Source organism: Haemaphysalis longicornis, unplaced genomic scaffold, assembly GCF_048455015.1.
Source record: "Haemaphysalis longicornis isolate Haplotype H1 unplaced genomic scaffold, Haemaphysalis longicornis Haplotype H1 scaffold_1, whole genome shotgun sequence".
NCBI classification, from domain to species: Eukaryota; Metazoa; Arthropoda; class Arachnida; order Ixodida; family Ixodidae; genus Haemaphysalis; species Haemaphysalis longicornis.
Window position 1 is genome coordinate 234,095,982 of NW_027526203.1, and position 18,227 is coordinate 234,114,208.

At 47.1% G+C, this 18,227-nt stretch overlaps 1 protein-coding gene across 1 annotated transcript in view; it reads left to right on the forward strand.

Annotated features, from left to right (window-relative positions):
* LOC144142706 (uncharacterized) overlaps window positions 1–10,928 on the forward strand; it is a 77,979-nt gene extending 67,051 nt beyond the window's left edge. The window contains exon 3 of the mRNA XM_077674376.1: window positions 9,269–10,928. Within this exon, the coding sequence (XP_077530502.1) occupies window positions 9,269–9,906 (638 nt within the window). The 3' untranslated portion in view covers window positions 9,907–10,928. The remainder of the gene's footprint in view (window positions 1–9,268) is intronic.
* The last annotated feature ends 7,299 nt before the right edge of the window (window positions 10,929–18,227 follow it).

The following is an 18,227-nucleotide window of genomic DNA, read 5'->3' on the forward strand; positions in this document are numbered from 1 at the left end:
TAAAAATCATGCTCGCCCCTTCACTACACTGTTCCTTTTTCTTACATTATAAGTAGCAGACAGCTGCGGCCACCTGGAAACTTTAGATGGTAGGTATGGGCAAGGATAACCGGGGGATCTAAACCTATACATAGCCTGCGTAGCCTTAAAACACTCGCAAGACACGAAGCTAGTTTCACGAGGAGCAAGTGCGCCTGTAGGTCTCGCCTTTATATGTAGAGGTCCCACGGCAGGATGTAACGGTGTTAGCAGCCATGAATACGTCAGAACCTGACTTAAAAACAGTCTCAGAGATTCCCTAAGAATATTCTTGTGAAATGAGAACGCGAAAGCGTTTCTTTTAGCTAAATTCGTAGATGAGTCTTGTCAATGCCGAATCTAAGCAACGTCTTCGTAGAATCGCTGTCCTGTGACACTGCCCCCGCAGAAGCTGAAGTTCAGGTGAGACAGTTCCGGTGGGACAGGTCACGAGCTTTCTGAGCCCGGCTTTTGAGGACGCCAGCTGGGCACGCGCTTTCAGCAACCTAGCCAAGAAATGTTTTGCGTTAAAACCTGTTCCCATTACAGAAGTTCGTCATCAACAAACTGTCGTGGCCGCAAGTGGTGAGCGGTAATATCTAGCAGGTTTGACGCCCGTTTGGAGTCCCGGCCACGCGGGCGCCTGAGGGCTGCCGAACGCGTTCCCGGAGCGCTGCGGACTCCAGCGTTCTCCGCTCGTCTGTCTCGCGCTCACCGAAATACTAAGCTGTTCTATGTGCTCCACAGGGCAGTATGAAGCGTATACAGCAACCCAGGTGTGTGAACAAGCCCGAGACATGCAACTACGCATACGCTGCAAATGCGTAACATGCAGTAAATCTAGTGCGTGTGAGTAACCTGCTGCAGGCACTGGTGTCCTCCCGCTGTTTCCCTACGCGCGCGCAGCAGCGAAACGGGCGCCTGCCGGCACTGTATTCGCCCCGAGCGCGAACACAGTCGGCCCCTGGCGGCGGCGGGACGAACCGCTCCTAGTGTGGATGGCGCACTCGCGTCGTCTGCTTTTTCACGTTGCGTGCGGCGCAAGACGCCTGTTGCACACGACAAAACAACCAATATGTGTGCTCGTTTGGCAGTAAGCAATGACATAGTTACCTCTGCTTGCGCATTTCCTCTAGAAACGCAATAATCAGCGGCCGTTGCGGGTAAATGCGGCGGTTTAATTCCACGAAACATCTTCGCCGTGGTCACCGCTTGAGTGTGAAACGTGTTATAAACATTGCTTCCACACATTGCACTTTTCTTATTGTTGAGTGCCGTAGTCTGCCGTTTCGGGAACGTCGAAGGGAGCTTTTTGAAGGTGGCGTAGTGATAATTTAAAGGATAAAAGTTTAGTACGCGAAACGGGTAAGAAGCGACAAGACCTGTGAATACGCGTGCAAATTCCACACCCTTGTAAAATTGCGCTGTGTCCTCATAGAAATAAGAAACGAACAAAAACATTTACACTGCAAACGACCCGTGCGCTATCGCCCATACATTACCGGACACGTATTTTACACTCGCAAGCGCATGTGTGATCGTGTCCTTCCCGTACCTTTTCTAAACTAAATACCATTTTTGGACAGTCGTTGTTTATACTGAGGAGGAGGAATAAACATTTATTCTACTGTATCGAGTTGCTAATTTTACGTATTATTTAAAATACGTTTCTATGGATGCGCAAGAGTATTTAGGGGGGATTTTTCGGTAAAATTAAGCAGTTGTGAGTTTGCGTCTGTCATGTGGCATTTCGTGTGTCATTTTCATACGTGTGTCATTTTCAAACGTGTCTCACTCAGCATAACCAAATGCATAATATGGTCACGTCTTGACCTCTTAAGGTGGACCGAAGTTTAAAGAAAGGGGAGAAAACGCCTAATATAATGCACGTTATGCCCACATGTGTGAGGGGTGTGTGCCATGACTCGCTGGTTTTTTTTTTTTTTTAGTTTTTTCCCCACAATGCTTGCTTTCAATACAATTTTGAAAAAGGCGAGCCACAATTCCTGGACAATCCCGGACCAAAAAGAGTTAATTAGTTTTGAAAATACGTGCTAAAGTACTGCTTTTCCACCGCTACAGAACACGACGCCTAGTGTAGTTTCGATTGTAAGTAATACTGATAACCGTAGTTTGGCTTTTCGCGTTACATGCGTTCTCTTCCCGCTGCTCTTGCAACGTTGGCAGGACCCCCCCCCCCCCCTCTTCCCGAAAAAAAAAAAAGGAAAGGAAATGCACAGAATTTCATTTTTTAACCAATCCTCAAGAATTAAATGCCAAGACAAAGGCGATATTCAGTTTACAAAACAAAGTAGTTACCGGGAACCCGTGGCGCTGATTCGCAACGAGAAATAAAAAGGAAATGTTTTACTACATCTGCATCAGCGCAACTTCATTTATTGCCACCTTTAGGGTTCGTAAGCGACCTTATACGCAAAAATGCAAACACATCTCGCTGTTGCAGGCACCTGTTAGATTTTAAAAGGAACGCAAATGGTCAACAGAGCAGCCGTAACAGAAAATTTGTGCTCACTGTGAGGTCCCAGAAGCTTGGTTTGTACACTGTAAACCTGCTTGCCATTTTGCGAAAACCTAGCTAAACATGAGATGTTGATTGTACTGCGTGCGTTGACAATTCAATTCGCAAGTTCACTTGCGATGAAAGCCGTAAATAAGTGATCCGAAACCGTTGTTCATCAAACCTTCCTTCAGAGGCGCTAAAATTTCATTTAAAAGATCCGTTAGAGCGGTTACATTTATATCTCTGCGCTGATCAAAATTCAGTAATTTTATGTTGCCTTTTGAACACAGAAAAAATATCGTAAGCTCTTAGAAATAATTTTGGGGCAGTTAAGTAGTGTTACCATTTCAGGGCATCCCACAAATGCAAGAATGCGCGTCATGCTACCAGTGAAGGCGATAGAGATTGCCGTTGTAAACTGAATTTCAGAGATCGAGGCTTCCTGATTTGTTTCTATTTATGCTTTTATTGAAGGCTCAAAGCCATAGTCTGGAAAGATCGAGCTTGCTACGAGCCACAGCGTACAAGTTCGTTGTCACAATTACGGCCATTCTGAGATTCCCGATGAGTCGTCGCTTTTTTTTTGGCGTAGTAATGAAAACTGACTGCCGCTTCCATGCTATACATTGAACGTTGAGGACCCGAACTACAGCGTACCACTCTTGTTTGCACCTTTCGTGCGCACATACGGCGAGAAAAAGGCACGAAGCGCGCCCACAGTGTGCATTCTTACGGGCCGCTCAGGGGAGCATCCACACTAGCAGCGCGACGCTGTCGCCACCTACATGTCGAGCTCGCAGCGAATAGCCTGCCGCCTTTCCCTCAATTCCAGCGGATTAGTTCGGCCACGGATTAGGCTGAAACACGATCGGCTCGCTAAAGTGAAGGCGAAGCGGTGTGTAGTCACCTTATTGTGGCCTTCCAGTGGCAATTTCTCACTTTCAGGGCACATCGAAGCAGGTGATGTTGGCTGAGCTTTTCATTTTTTAACGTTATAAACTCTTGATCCCGCGCTTCTTGAGGTTTCTTATACGGTGTGAAAGCTTCGGTTTCGATATGTTTGAAACGAAATCGTTGCTTATTAGGCTTAAATTACCCTTTCTTTTGTTTTATGAATGCCACCGTTTCCTTATATGAGGGTGCGCTGTCAAGATGATATGGGGAGTCAACTCGAGCGAGGAAACAACCCCACCGAATCTACAGAGCACCGGTGATGAGGGGGTGGCTGTCTGATGCGCGGCTTTCGCCGACAAGAGCGGAAAGAATGAGACACAGCCTTGAACGAAAACAACAACAAAGAGACATGTTTGAACAGGCAAAGCACGGTAGAGGCAGGAGGACATGAAACATCGACGAGAGGTAGCAAAAATATAATACAAATGCCAGAGTTAAACAATGCAGAATGATTCAAACCAGGAGCGTGAACAACAACGGTTACAGAGTAGAAGAGTAACAAAGAAAGCAGTTCGATGCGTATGCAAGACACCAAAATCCTACATCATTCACCGTCCGGGCCGGATGATGCACCGGAGGCGCTTCGGCTACCTATGAAGCGTTGCTTCGGTGTAGGCGAGGCCGTCCGGTGACGATCACGGTGATTCATGACCCGGGAGCACGTTGGAATCTTCCGAGACGCTGGTCGCCGATGACGATGCACGGCTGGGCAGAAATCGCCGTTACATCACGACATTCCAACGCAACTAGTTTCGTCTCTGCTATGAGCACTGCTTTTGTAGCCGTGCGAACGCGGAGAACGAGCAACAACGTACACACAAAGCGCCCAGCGCTGTCGGCTGGAATATTCCCATTCTCGGAATTTCAGCGCGGTTCGTTGCTGGTAGCTCTACGCGGATCATGGTCACGATGCAGTGACCGTTTACATTTTTATTTACTTTGCGCGTCTCCGTTTACGGACACCAGTTACGGATCCGGCTACATGAACATGATAGCCCCCAGTTCACGCCGGTGGCTGAGCGATGAATCATAGACGCTCTGTTAGCGAAATTTTTCGGAGGCTCACGGGGGAATAGAAAAGGAAAATGCCATGAACGGAGCGCCGGTACCCCGTTAATAAAAACGCTGTACAATAATTATTAGACGTTGCATAATATTATTAACAACTTCTACAATATTGACGGACGCTGTAAGCGGTAGTTGGTGCAATAGACTGAATGAACCATTGGTTTTTTCGAATGTTTTCATTCCGAGGCAGTCTTACCGCGATGCATTGCACCGCAACCACAACTGCCTCATCGGCTTTATTTGGACGACCAATGGGTTCCCTGTCTTTTAAAGTGTCTTTCCCGCCTTTACTAAGTCATTTAAATCCCCGTAATAGTGCGACGTTAATTATATCCGTAACGTGTTCATCTGGTTGATAAGTCATACTGCGTATATGCCGGACGCCGGAAATTTCCAAGTGCGCGGGACGTGCCAAAGTCTGCCTGCGTCAAGGTACCGTGCCACGACTCCCTCACCGCGAAGGGATACGCCTACACCCTCCCCCCCCCCCCCCCTCCTTTCCGAATTTAGACCATCTCATTTTTAGTAAGCGAAGAGCCTAAATATTCCAGACTGCCGAAATACGTGTGAAAAACCAAGGGGCGTTCAGGTAGGGTTTTTGATAGCACAACAAAGCAAGATTTGATTGTAGCGCCCAACCAGGCGCATTCATCATAACTCGTTGCTGCTCTGAGTGGTGTCGAAATTCGTCACGCCTGCACATATATTTCTGGATCCCGAGAGGCGAAAAGTATGCTGTTACGGCTGCGGGCTGCTGACTTCGTATTGAGCTGAGTTGCCCACTTCTTCGGCACTCCTTTTTTGTGTTGAGCGTCCTCCCCCACCGCTTCTCCCGTTCTCCCGGGTACAAATAGAAGCAGCCCGAATTCTGCTGATTTTGATTTTCTGTGCATGCATGGCATAACAGAATGCAGTTGAAAGCAACTGTAACGACATGAATACATTGAGCAGACCCCTACACGATTTCATTTATTGCGTTCAGATTGCCTGCTTTGTGTATTAAAGAACTAGGGACGTGCGTCAGAGCTGCAGGCCATATATGATGTACGTGCTTCTCATTAATTGCGTTTCGATCATGCTTTACAATTTGATGATTGATTGTAGGGTTTTAACGCGCCGACGCAACGCAGGCGATGAGGCGCGCCGTAGTGGAGGGCTCCGGATTAATTTTGACCACCGCCGAAATCTCGTACACACGGGCGTTTTTGCTTTTCGCCTGAATCATAAAAGCGGCCGCCGCGGCCGAGAATCGAACCCGCGACCTCGTGCTCAGCAGCGCAACGCCTTAGCCACTGAGCCACCGCGGCGGGTCTAACCGAACTTCTACTTCAACAAAAAGCGCAAGAACAGCATTGTTATTAGTCGGCAACGTGTCTCTCTTCTCGACTTCAAGCGACGAAGGTCAAGATTCTTTCAGAATCTTGACCTTCGTCGCTAAGTCGAGCACAAGATAAGGGTTTTCATGACAGTTGAGACATGACTAAAATCGAAGCATCAAGCGGGTCCACCACACGTACAAACTGCCGACACGGTGCTGTGCGCAACAAAGCTGCGGATTCAACGCAGAAATTTCGGCATGGTAAACTTTGACATGGTAAAATCTTTTCCAGTTTTTTTTTTAGCTTTTTACCATGTAGAAGGTTGATGATCTCAAAATTTGGCCCGAAGCGAAGGGGATGCCCGGAGGCCATGCATGGAAAATGGGAAAGGAAGCGACTGGGGAAATTGTCAAAGTTCTTTGTTAAACAACTGAATGTATCCTTGAGCCCTCACTTTTCGTCATGAGCATGGTGTTGGGGCTCTTTTCGGGATGGGTAGTCACCCCCGGACTACACTAACCTCGCAAGGTCACTGCTTACGCCAGAATTGTCTAGTGATTTCAGAAAATCAATGTAGTGATATGTATGGTGCAGAGGGTCCGGGCTCCGAAGCACTTGGTCGAACAACTGTTGTTGTAACGCGAAATCACTATACACACCCACGTAAGTTCACGGTGCGCAGGTTCGTTCTGTTGCAATAATGGAGGGTGCCGATTCGTATCATACCATTTTTTTTGTATCGAATAAAAGGTATGCGCACTGTTGGTGATGCTTTTCTTGACGAATATCTCTGCTACCCTGGGTATTTGTACGCCCCGCGGAAGATACGCCTTTGGCGTTTTACATAATAGAGTCATCTTGCTAGAAACCGCCGAGAATTCAGTTCCAGGTGTCGGTTCGAGTGAAACTAGCATGTTGTAACGTCTCCGTTTATTTCACCATCGTGCTGAGGCTGCACTGAGGCACAGGAGGAGTTCGGCCTCCAGAAGGCTGTGACGCTCAGGTTGCGCTGACTTGGAAGCAGCTTGGCTCGGGTGTACATCCCCTGCTTCTTTTGTGTTCCACAATATCTAAACGCAGCTGCGCATTCTCATTCCTGAGCATGCGGAGCTCTGAGCGCATTTCCGCCAGCTGAGGTGTCAGTGCATCGTTCCCGTGCACGCGACTTGCTTGCGGTTGCGACATGGTCATAGGTGAGCCCGGTTCCTTTTGCGACTCTTTGGCGTGTGCAGCAGATCGACCGTATTGTGCCATGTCTTCCCAAGAGAAACCATACTGAGATTTATCTTGCTTTTGGTACTGGGATGAAGCACTGATAGAATAGTTCAGGGCCTGGGAACAATGACCATCTTTCCTTCCGCAGCCCAAAACGCACAGGGTGCCTTCCTCGTGTGTTCAACAGTCCCCATAGACCTGAGCGTGCGCGCAGTGCCTCTCCATATCCCCAACTATTCGGCGAAACGTAGTTAAAGCATAAATACTATAACTGCACCATGAGGTTAGTTACTCTCTTTTTATTGCGTGCGTTAAGCTGATGTCTTCGTGAGCTCATAGGTGAGCTCAACCTCACTTCCCGTGGTCAGGTTGAGGTTGACTTATGATGTCCAAACCTCATGACGCTGTCCACTTCTCCTGGAAAATGATGGTACGAAGTTAATGTGAAACCCACGAAGTGAAAAGCCATGATGTTTACTTTAGTTTTTAACAGCAGAGCTGTTCTGTTTAGGCGGAGCTTTTTCCGTCCGTAGCACCAAAACCTAGAAGCCCCAAGAAAAAAATGTGGTTAGGAGGTTCAGGGACTCGATCTTGGGACCATTGCGTCGTGAAACCGGCAACCTAACCCCAGGGCCACCCGAAAGGCCCGAGGGGTACGAGATTAGCAGCAGTCGGGAACAATAACATTTGCAGCCAATTGGAAAGAAAAACCAACGCTTCCCGTGGCTGGAATCGAAACTAGGTCCCTCGCGTTACGAAACCGGTGTCTTTGCGATTGAGCAATCATCGCATCCCGGGTGCACAGCAATTCCTTTGGGTTTGTAGCGCGGGCGTTGACTTTGCACTTGCCACAGTTGAAAGTTGGGCGATTTGGTGATACATTTTGGGAAAAAGCGCGAAAAACGACTACACGTAAAAAAGAGCACAGGACGGCGCGCCGTCCTGTGTTCTTTTTTACGTGTAGTCGTTTTTCGCGCTTTTTCCCAATATTGCACTTGCCCACGGGTTCTAGCGCGTGCTAACGCGGGCCACTTTGGGAGAGATGTGAAGACTTGCGGCGAAACGATCCGGGCCTGCCAGTCATGGAGACCTTTCAACGGCAAGTTCGGAAATAAATGTGAGGTGCAACGGCCGGGTCTCCGACGAAGGGAGAGCGGCCGCCAGCTGTGCTGTTTCTCCAGCCTTGCACCACTAGTGCAAGCTGCGCCAATTTTTTTTACTTCGTTTCTGCAGCTGGCATTGCGTTCAAGTTATTGGACATTTGAAAAAAATGTGGTTCATCCTTCTTTCATAGGAATCGGTAAAACACGAAAGCGAAATGTGCCTTCACAGTAGCATTTGAATGTTTATTGTGCTTCGATATGAACTGGCACATCGCTATTTATATTTCATCGGTATGGCACCGTTAGACGCATGAACATTACACTGAATTACACGCGCCGGAGCATTGCGTAAATACGATTAAAACCCCAGGCGCTCGCGAACAGTTCGAACGAAACCGAACGGGTTTTTAGCGAATCGTTTGGTGAAGTTACAGTACGCTACAGCGAAAGGAGCATGATTTGCGGGTCGGCAGCAGTTTTGTGGGTCTGCTTGGCGAGCGACGTCCTGCTGGGGGGTCGCTTAGGCAAGGGTACGACCACATTGGTCCTGCTCCGTGGCGTGTACGCCAGACGCTTGCGTTGCGACGAGCTCCGCTTGTGGAATGCGGCGGCGGCGTTCCACAAGCTGAGCAGCGTTCCACATAGGTGGCGGACGGTTAAACACTGCAGCTTCCGCTGCTACACGCTGCTTTATAGAGGCACCCACTATCGGCGCTCATTAGCGTCATGACTCACTACTTCGCTTCACCTCTCCTAGACGCAGCACCATCTGTTCAAGTGGACAAGTTAGAGGGGAGGACATAAAGCGCATTCGTACAGCTACCCGGGCATGACTTCATTGTTCAGTCGGTAGAGCGTCTCACACCTCCCGATGCGACCAAGAGTGATTGTGGGCTCCAAACCAAGCGCCGCCACGCCAATGGAACTTTTTCCTGGTGATGTCGTTTCCGTGGCGGATATGACGTCGGTGAGGTTTGTGTACCCCGGCATAAAACACTTTCGTGTTCAAAAGCCTTGTGCTCAGTTACGCTCTCGCTCAGTTCTCCTTCCCGTTTTGAACTGTTTTTCAGGCATGCTGCAGGCCGGCTCGGCGATGTCTTGCGTGCTTCTCGTCGCGTGTGTGGCCACCTTCTACAGCAAGTACGTGGTTCGGGGACGCGAGGAAGAGACCACAGACGGCTCCACCACCTACGAGACCACAAACTCGACCGCACTGCAGGACAACGACGACACGTGCGCCGGATACCTGCTCAAGTTCGCCGCCTGGGTCCTGATTTCCTCTGCGCGCGTCATCGCCGGCGCTTCCCTGCTGGCCGCGTACTTCGGCCCCGCCGTCGCGGCCCTCGGCCTGCTCCACGTTCCCGTGGTGCTTCTCTGGTCGCTGGCGTGCCGCTCCCGCTACAGCGCGGCCAAGTTCTTGGGCGACATTGGCCTGGGCATTATCACGGTCCTGTTTGTGCTCGACTACCGCTCCCTCAACCGTGAAGGGCTGGCCAGTGCGATGTCGTCCGTGGTTTTCCTGTGCGCCGCTTTCCTGGAGAACTCCACGTGCCTGGCGCTCGCCTACTTCGCGGTGGGTGGCGCCCCACCTCACTACACCGTGCTCCTAGTGCTTGTTGGAACCCACTACGTGGCCATGACATGTGGCGTGTTCTTGCTCCTGTGCCACTTCCGCATGCGTCACTGCAAGTCTGAATACGTCTTCTAGCGTATGCGGTTGAGTAACTGGAAATTGGCATGCCGCTGGCACTATGTGCTGCGCTGTAAGCTTTCACTGTCAGCTGCCCTGTTCGTTTTATTTCTGAGCCCAAACAACAGAGCACCTTATTTATTTTAATGTATACTTACAGGACATCTCGCGAACACTGCTTGGACAGCACGCCCCAGTGCCTACCGTCTTCTCTTAGTACTTCCAGCGTTAACGTAAACAAATTAAAAAGCGCGGTTTCTTTTGCCAAATGTCACCCTGGGGCGCCATTCTATTAATTAATGCTGGCTTCAAGGGCGTCTTCTCGCCACGAAGTCTCCATTCAAGCATGTATTTGCGGCCGGAAAACGTCGAACTGCCTTGAGTACGAACGCAAGAATGCTAGGGCATTCCAGCTAGCACCTGGCATTTTTTTTAGACCTCTCAGTAATTCTATTTTGCCAAATACGCGTTGTGCGCTGAAGGAGTGCGCTGCATAAAGACATTATCCATCAGTCAGGCCAACAGTAAAAAAAAAAAATTTGTCTCAGCGTTAGTTTAAGTGCTAGTATCTGCAACGTCATTTGACACCAGCCGCTGTTCTCACGAAGTGCATGCATTCTGTAAGAAATCCAGCGGGCATGAATCACCCTGTGTTTTTTGTGACGTATTGCGCTTCCCCGACTTTCAGGTCAGGTCTTGGTAACGTATCTCGCATTAAATCAAAAACGGTAGCGCACCTGTAAAGTTTGGCGCCCTTGACTGACTAGTTGGCGAGCATGATTCTGTCGGGTGGAAGCCCCTTCAATTTACTGTAATGCCATTTTAGCGTGTCAGTGCAGTTGTCGTTTGCGGTTCTTCGGATACGTGTATAAAGGTTTATTTGACGTGCATTTTATTTCGCATTGTGGTTCGGTATGAAAAGACCGAGGCCATTTGTTGACATGTTTTGATTACGTGTTTGAGAAATTCGAAATACAAGTATTACGTGGCTTTCAAGAAAAACGAGTGTGTGAAAGCTGTATAAACAGATGTCTTCTTTCCATGAGTGTCATTCATTCTCCATTCTAAAGCAATAAGCGCACCATTGTGCGAAGAATTGGCGCTGTTGTCTGGTGCAGAAAGTGGCCACATCTGTACAGAGTAAAACACATACGAAATGTCGTAATTTGTGCCAAAGGTCATAATTAATTTCGATAAGGCAAACCAATTAGTTCGAAAAGGAAGTTGGGTATAGATTGGGGTTCATATAGGAACACAAAACGGGTTCTCCAGATTAGGGCCGAGTGCGTTTCCACGCCACTAAATCAGCATTGGACGAAAGAGAGAAGAGGCGAAAAACACATGCCGTATTTGCACGATTTCAACGGGCACCTTTTTCTGCTAGAAGTAGCCTCCAAATTTGTGTGCGCGTTACACTCGGGCTCGAAACCGAAGTCCGATTCTAAGTGGCCAGCAGCATTGCCATACTCAAGAACAGATCCCAAAATCTTACTCAATCCAATCTAAAGCAATCCGTAAACACCACGGGAGTAAATTTTGGTGTACCTATTCCTAAATTGATTGTACCCGAGGCAGCTTTTGCACATATTTCTGCTGCTCAAATTAGCACCCCGTCTGAGTCGTGCCACTATTATAAACCTGGGCGTATCATGCCTACTGGGCGTCCCGGAGACATGAGTGCGCGATTGACGTAAACAAGGCAGAGCCATATTTTCATACAAGGCTTTACCGGCCGTGAGCATGAACTTCATCGAGAATTTCAAGAATCCCAGGTGGAGTTCATAAATTAGCAGCGAATGAACCAACAGCCTGTCACGTCGAAAATTACGCTCAAGGCACTTGAATTCGCACAGATTTTCAATGTTCTCCCCGTAGTTTTAATGCCATCAGAAGCTGGATAAGCAAATTTGTGAAGCAGAAGGAATCTTTTCTGTTATACAGTTGTGTGCCCGAAATAAAATCTTTTGCCAGGTACGTAGTATCATGTATTGTACATCTGCGCGGTAGAATCGGCGTCCAATTATTTTTTATCATTTTTTTATACTAAAATTACCTGCGCGTTACAATCGTGGGCGCGGTATAATCATGTAAATACGGTGCACGTTTTTAGACTCCAAAATTGCTCACGTACAGATAAACAAGCATTTTTTTGTTAACAGCAGAGAGGGGTAACTGACGCATGTGTCCTTGTTGGAATGGATCTCGTCGGCTGCTACAATCTTCCGCGTTAATTCGTATTTATTTTGTGAACTACGAAGCCTTTACGGATGGCAGGATCAGCAACCACAGTGTATGCCAAGGTGCGTGTTGTTTGATCTTTGCGCGTTCTGGCGATGCTCACGGAATCTGTCATTAGACATCTTCCAGTTTACCATACGCACTTTTTTTCGCAAGTTACGGCTATTGAATATATCACATTTGTTGAACAAGCCACTAAGGGCGAACGATTTTCTGGCACCGGATAATGAGAGACGGGACTAGAAGGGGAAGGCCGATTACTCGGTGGAGAGACGAAATAAGAAAGTTCTGAGGCAAAGGATGGACTCTGGCAGCCCAGGGCAGAGGAGGGTGGAGGTCAATGGGAGAGGCCTTCGTCCTGCAGTGGACCTAATAAGTCTGTTGATGATGATGACGATTATCAGTGTTGACATTGGCCTCATTAGCTTTGTTGCAAAGTTTCGATAACTTGTTGGGAGCCGAGACTACCACGTTTACATTGGCACGGTTCACGGTATTCCGCAGATTGTGTGACAGAGTGTGAATGTAAGGTACAGCGGATATTTTTCAACTCTTTTTATGCGTAGCATTCTTGGCCGAATACCCCCACAGCCTGGAACGTGAAACGGCCTGAATTTGCACAAAAATGAGTAATTTGGAGAAAATTGACGAGTGTGGACTGATGGGCGAGTTGGTATTTCGACATTCTTGTATTACAGCGCACTACAAACAGGACACAGGGTAGGACGCAGACACGCGTCCTAACCGGTGTCCTGTTTGTAGTGCGCTGTAATACAAGAATTTGGAGAAGCAACACGTTTAATCAGTATTATAGCGCAAATGGAGATTTCGAGTCGAACGATATTTTGAAAAACGAAAATATATAAAGTAGAAAAAATACATTACACATCTTACAAAAAGGAACTCACGAACTCAAAAGTGTGCATTTTATACATCTCCTCCAAAGAAACGAGAACTAAACTAAAAAGCCCAGAAAAGTGCGTTGGAAGTGCGAATGAACAAATAGCGAAAACGGGCCGACCCTACACGACGCCTCGAATATGCGGAAAAATCATAATTAGCGAAGTGAAGCCAGTTAATCGCTATAATGATGTAAATTTACATCATTGGAGAGAAATAAAAAAACAATGAAATAACCTTGCGTATTTGGCTGCTCGTACCAAAACCTGGCTGTAAAGAACTCAGTGTAGACAAACGGCGTAAGAATGCTAGGCATTAGAAAACAATTCTCTGAATTTATGCATACTTCTTTTTCTTTTTTTGAGCGTCCTGCCCACGTCGTTCATTCACCTGTTTCGGAACACCCCCGGTGGCGGACGTTTGTACTTGTAAAGAGTAGCCGGTGGCTGTCGGCGGAGTTGTCTATCTGTAAAGGCTGGCTTGCGTTAAGAGAAAGCATGACTGATTAAGGGCAGTTGATAAATACGGCCTCATGATCTCACGCTTTACGAGTTTAGAGTGGGCGGTAAGCCCAACACACTTGGCCACCACCAGACAAATGCAGTCGGATGCCAAGGAATCTCATCCTGCGACCAGTCAGTGTTTCATGGCTTACAGACAGCGTCTGAACTAATTTTCAAAAACACTCAAAACGACAAAAACACGCCTTTCGAAAATTCTTTTTAGTATCAACGAGAACCAGATAGCTATCGGTGTTCCTCGCCCGAGCATGAAGACGAAATGCAAGTTTGGTTCATTTGAAAGAATGCCTGGTTACGATAACACTGACACCACTTCATAAGGAAAACGTCACAAAAATAAGCTATATAATCAGGAAAATCGTGAATGGCCATGCAACCCACTAACTCATTTCCAGCACTAGAACCTATGACGTATTATGTACACCTATGCGATTGGTTGAGGCCGGCAAAAGCAAACGAAAGTTAGGCAGGCCTTATAAGCTTCCAGAACGAGGCATTTGCGCTTAAATTTAATGCACATTCAATTTATAGGAGTAAGAATGTGGGGTAAACAATGGAAGTTATGAAAGTCCACGTAAACATAAAAGCCCCAGTGCGAACTGCTGCTGTTACTGCGCACATTATGCTTGTTATAGCTGCACAGCAGTCCGGCGCTTTGGGGTTGTCTCACACGACGCTGGCCAACTGGCATAAGCGACATTGTCTTACGTGACCCTGTTTGTCGATAATACCCAATGTTTCACGGAAGGATTACTATCACCGTCACAAAAACAGGCCAGCTAGGTGCAAATACGGTGCGAAACAAAGCAAAGGCAGACAGCGGTCCTGCGCAGTTTGGTGGCGTCATCTAGGAGGACTGATGGTAAACGAGCACACTAATGTTCGCTTGAACACCTGCTCTGGATACGTCATCGCAGACGTCACGAAACACACGATTTAGCGGGTGAATGAATTTTGGATTAAATTGTTTATACTCTCAGTGAATAAGGCATCGTTTTCTGCCGGACAAGCTCCGTGGGCACTATAAAGACCTATAGTATTTGGAGTAAAACAAACTGTTATGTTGTCTTCATGGCCCCTATAACCATTTTAGACTGGTGAAGGCGAGCAGGGACATCCCTGTCAAAGAAAGCTATAAAACAATCACTCAATACTTGAGCTAGGTAAGACCTGATACAGGTGTCTTTCTTCTGTAGGTGTATGCTCCCTTCCAAAGAAGAAAGGTATACGGCGATGGTACAGAGAAAGCCGCTCTTTTAATGCGAGCGACATTTTGTTTCTGGCGCTGTACCCACGAAAGAATTACCAACTCGCCCGAGCTTAAACCGCACTAAATCAGAACACTGCCTGCGATGGAGAGGGCCCATTGCGGGCGCCGCTGGCGGGAACCGGCCCACTCGTCGCAGCCAACTCGTCCTAGGAAAACTGGTCATAGGGAAACTGGTCAAAGAGGGCATCTCGTTCTAGGGGATCCCGTACTAGGAAAAGTGGTAGCACTGACCTTCTCGTGCTAGGAAAAGTCGTCTCGCGGTTCCATTTTTGGCCGGTGTCGAAGAAATGGGGAGAGCAAGTTAGTGGCTTCTAATCTTATAATTACTGCCAGGTTGACCTCTTCAGAGTTCGGGGGGTCCTCTGCTTTTGTTAGTTTGCAGGCGGTGGTTGAAATGGTTTTTTCTATTTTAACACATGTTCCTCTGTCCCCTTCTTATTTCCCTTCTTGCTGCCAAAAGAATTCAGTGTTTTACTGGGTAAGGTGTTTCTTTTCAGGTTTATTTTTTTTCTTCTCCTTCCAAAAAATATTCTTCACTTTTTCTGTGGAGGGGAGGTCGACTTTTTCTTTCTGTTACGTTTTCTTTTCTTTCTTTTGTTTTTTTTTGCGTTATCTTTTGAAGCTTTTTGCCTGCTTGTGTATATATCTATAAAAAGGGCAAAATGTTGGCCTCTTTGTTTTCAGGTGGTGTTTGAAATTGGCTTTTCGGTTTCATCACAACTGCCGGTTTCTTTTTTTGCTTTTCTACTCCTTCTAAAAATATTTTTCACACTTTTTTGTGTGAGGGTGTGTGGGGGGGGGGGGGGGGGTCAACTGTTAAGTCCAGCCTTGACTTTCGCTCCCATATATAGTTGATATGAAGACTAACAAAGCGAAAGTTACCCAGCTTGACAATCATCGTTTGTCAGCAGGCATGAAAACAAAAGATCAAAATACTAAAAAGCTAAACCACAGAACGAAATCCCAATCCCAATACAGCGCCGTCACTTAATTACCAAAAATATAAAAAAATGTATTAGAAAACACAGAACGGGCAAACTAAATCTAATATAAAAGGCTCACTTAATTAGCTGCACAACGAAAAAAAAATAAGATACGCTGTCTGGCTAGCGCGTTCCTTGAAGGCGACAAAGGAAACGTTAAGTGTGGTGAATTGAAGGAGGAGTGTAAGAATGTTTACGACTAAGATGAGAATTATACAAGCTATACTCTTTCATTTGAACATGATAGACGAAAAGCGTAAATTGCGACGAGTTGGCCGAGTGCCCAGTTGCCCTAGGTTACGAGTTTCCCTAGTGCGAGATGGCCTATGACGACTTGCCCTATGTGACGAATTCACCTATGACAAGTTGGCTGCGACGAGTTCACTTTTGACGAGTTCTCCTAGACCCGCCGCTGGCGTCATATCGCGCGGCAAGTGCGAGTGACGGCTTGTGAAGAGATCAGGTGCACCCCAGCCATGCAAAATGTTGATTCTGGTGAAGTAGCGCTCGCATTATAACAGAAGGACTGTCTGCCACCTCAACTCTGCTTGCAGCGCGCGCGCGTGTGTGTGTGTGTAATGGATCCTATACCGCGTGTCCAGCGGCGTCGGCCAAATGATTTCTCATTTCCACATGTAAGCAGTCTGATTTAATTTTATTCTAGAAAAAAAATATTAGGGCTCAACAGAGCCCCTAATACAACAAATGCTACGCAGGTTGCTAAATAAATTGCCAGCAAAGTATCTGACTTTGCACCGAGAAGCAACACTTTCGAGTTGAAAAGTTAAAGAAACCCGAAACCTGATAGGTTTTTCTTATATGTAGGTTGTTCAAGCATGCCCCGAGATGTAGCGTTCCACACCCGTATGGGTATTACTTAGCGTTCATTTACGTAGAACATTTTTTTTATTATTTTCATTTAACACAACAGATGAAAATAAAATCTGAACGGCTAATTTCAGCATAGTTGTGAAGAGAACTGAAGCACAATGTGCAGCAGCAGTGCAGTAACCTGTCATTTACCTGCGACATTCCGCTGAGGAACCTGTGACAATGTGCTGAGTCCCAGTTTTTAACCAGTGGCGAGGGAAAAAATGTAGTTCACGTTAACGTCCTCGTTTTTCAAGCGAAGCTTGAATTGGCGGACTTGTGCTGTCTGTGTCGCAGTGAGCCAAAACCGTCATCCTCATACCCTCTCCCATCCCTCCTCGCCCGCAGTGGCCAGCAACTGTGCAAAAAACGCCAACGGGAGCGTGCCCGTGATCGTCAGCGTGCTCGGTGAGCTAATCCTGAGTTCCGGCAATTATAAAGGCAGGCGACATGACGACTGGCCGCTGAATGGGTTCGGCGAGGAGAAGCACAACTCAAACGACAAATGGGCTTTTCAATGTGTCCTAGCCCTAAAAGTTTCACGCGCACCTCTGTTCCCGATAGTGAGGGGTGAATTTCTTTATTTACATAGTTGCACATCCTTGCTAAACTAACTGACCCATGCCGCATACTTATCTTTGTATTGCGTCCGAATACTTTCTATGTAACACTGCTAAAAGAGGTTGCACATCATGCGAAATTAGCGCAAGTGTTTATGTAACGTTCAGTCTACAGAATGTCTGTTAATTTTTTGTACTCGAACCACGGAGATAACGAACTATCTACATTCCCTCGAGCCATGCACTTTCGCGCATTTCGTTCACGTCGGCTCTGACGACACACTCCAAAGTCGCAGGGCGAAATTTGATAAATTGCAAGGATGTTTAACCCGTCGTACCTGCACGTTAGGTAGGTAAAACGTCAAAATGAGACGTAGGAAGAGAGCAGAAGGATTAGCTCATTAAAAGGAGTAGGAAGGAAGAAGCATTAGCCTAATTATTTGAACCCCTCCACCACCAGCTGCATTATAGCGAGTATTCTCTCCTTCTTCTGTGTATTCTGTGTATGCTTTGTTCTGTGTATTCTTTCCCTCCAGCGAGACCGAAAATTTTGCGGGGTCTCGGGCCCTTCGACACCTCTTGTGTACGTCTGTGCTGTCAAGAGTTCACATGTGTGCACTGGCTTGGGGCAGACGCCCGTCCAGATATAGTACGGCACTGGCCTCGTCATTTTTAGTTAATCCTCGTTGTGGTTATGTGGCGACTGTGCGTGGATACGGAGCAGCAACGGCATGCATTTCTGTGTTCCTCTTGTCACTTCCGCCACAGTCTACCAGCCTTGATGAATTTTACATCTCCTTCCCCGGCATCCAAACAGGCCACAAAACTTGTTTGTTTGTTTTGTTTGTTTGTTTGTCTTTATTTGCATCTTGCACAAAAGTACATGACGCTGAGGCAAGCAGTAAAGGCTATCAGAAACCGACAGCTTGACAGAGCTGCAAGCCTCCAAACACTGGACAGCATTACAGCAATATTAAATACAACTTTTATCTTGAAA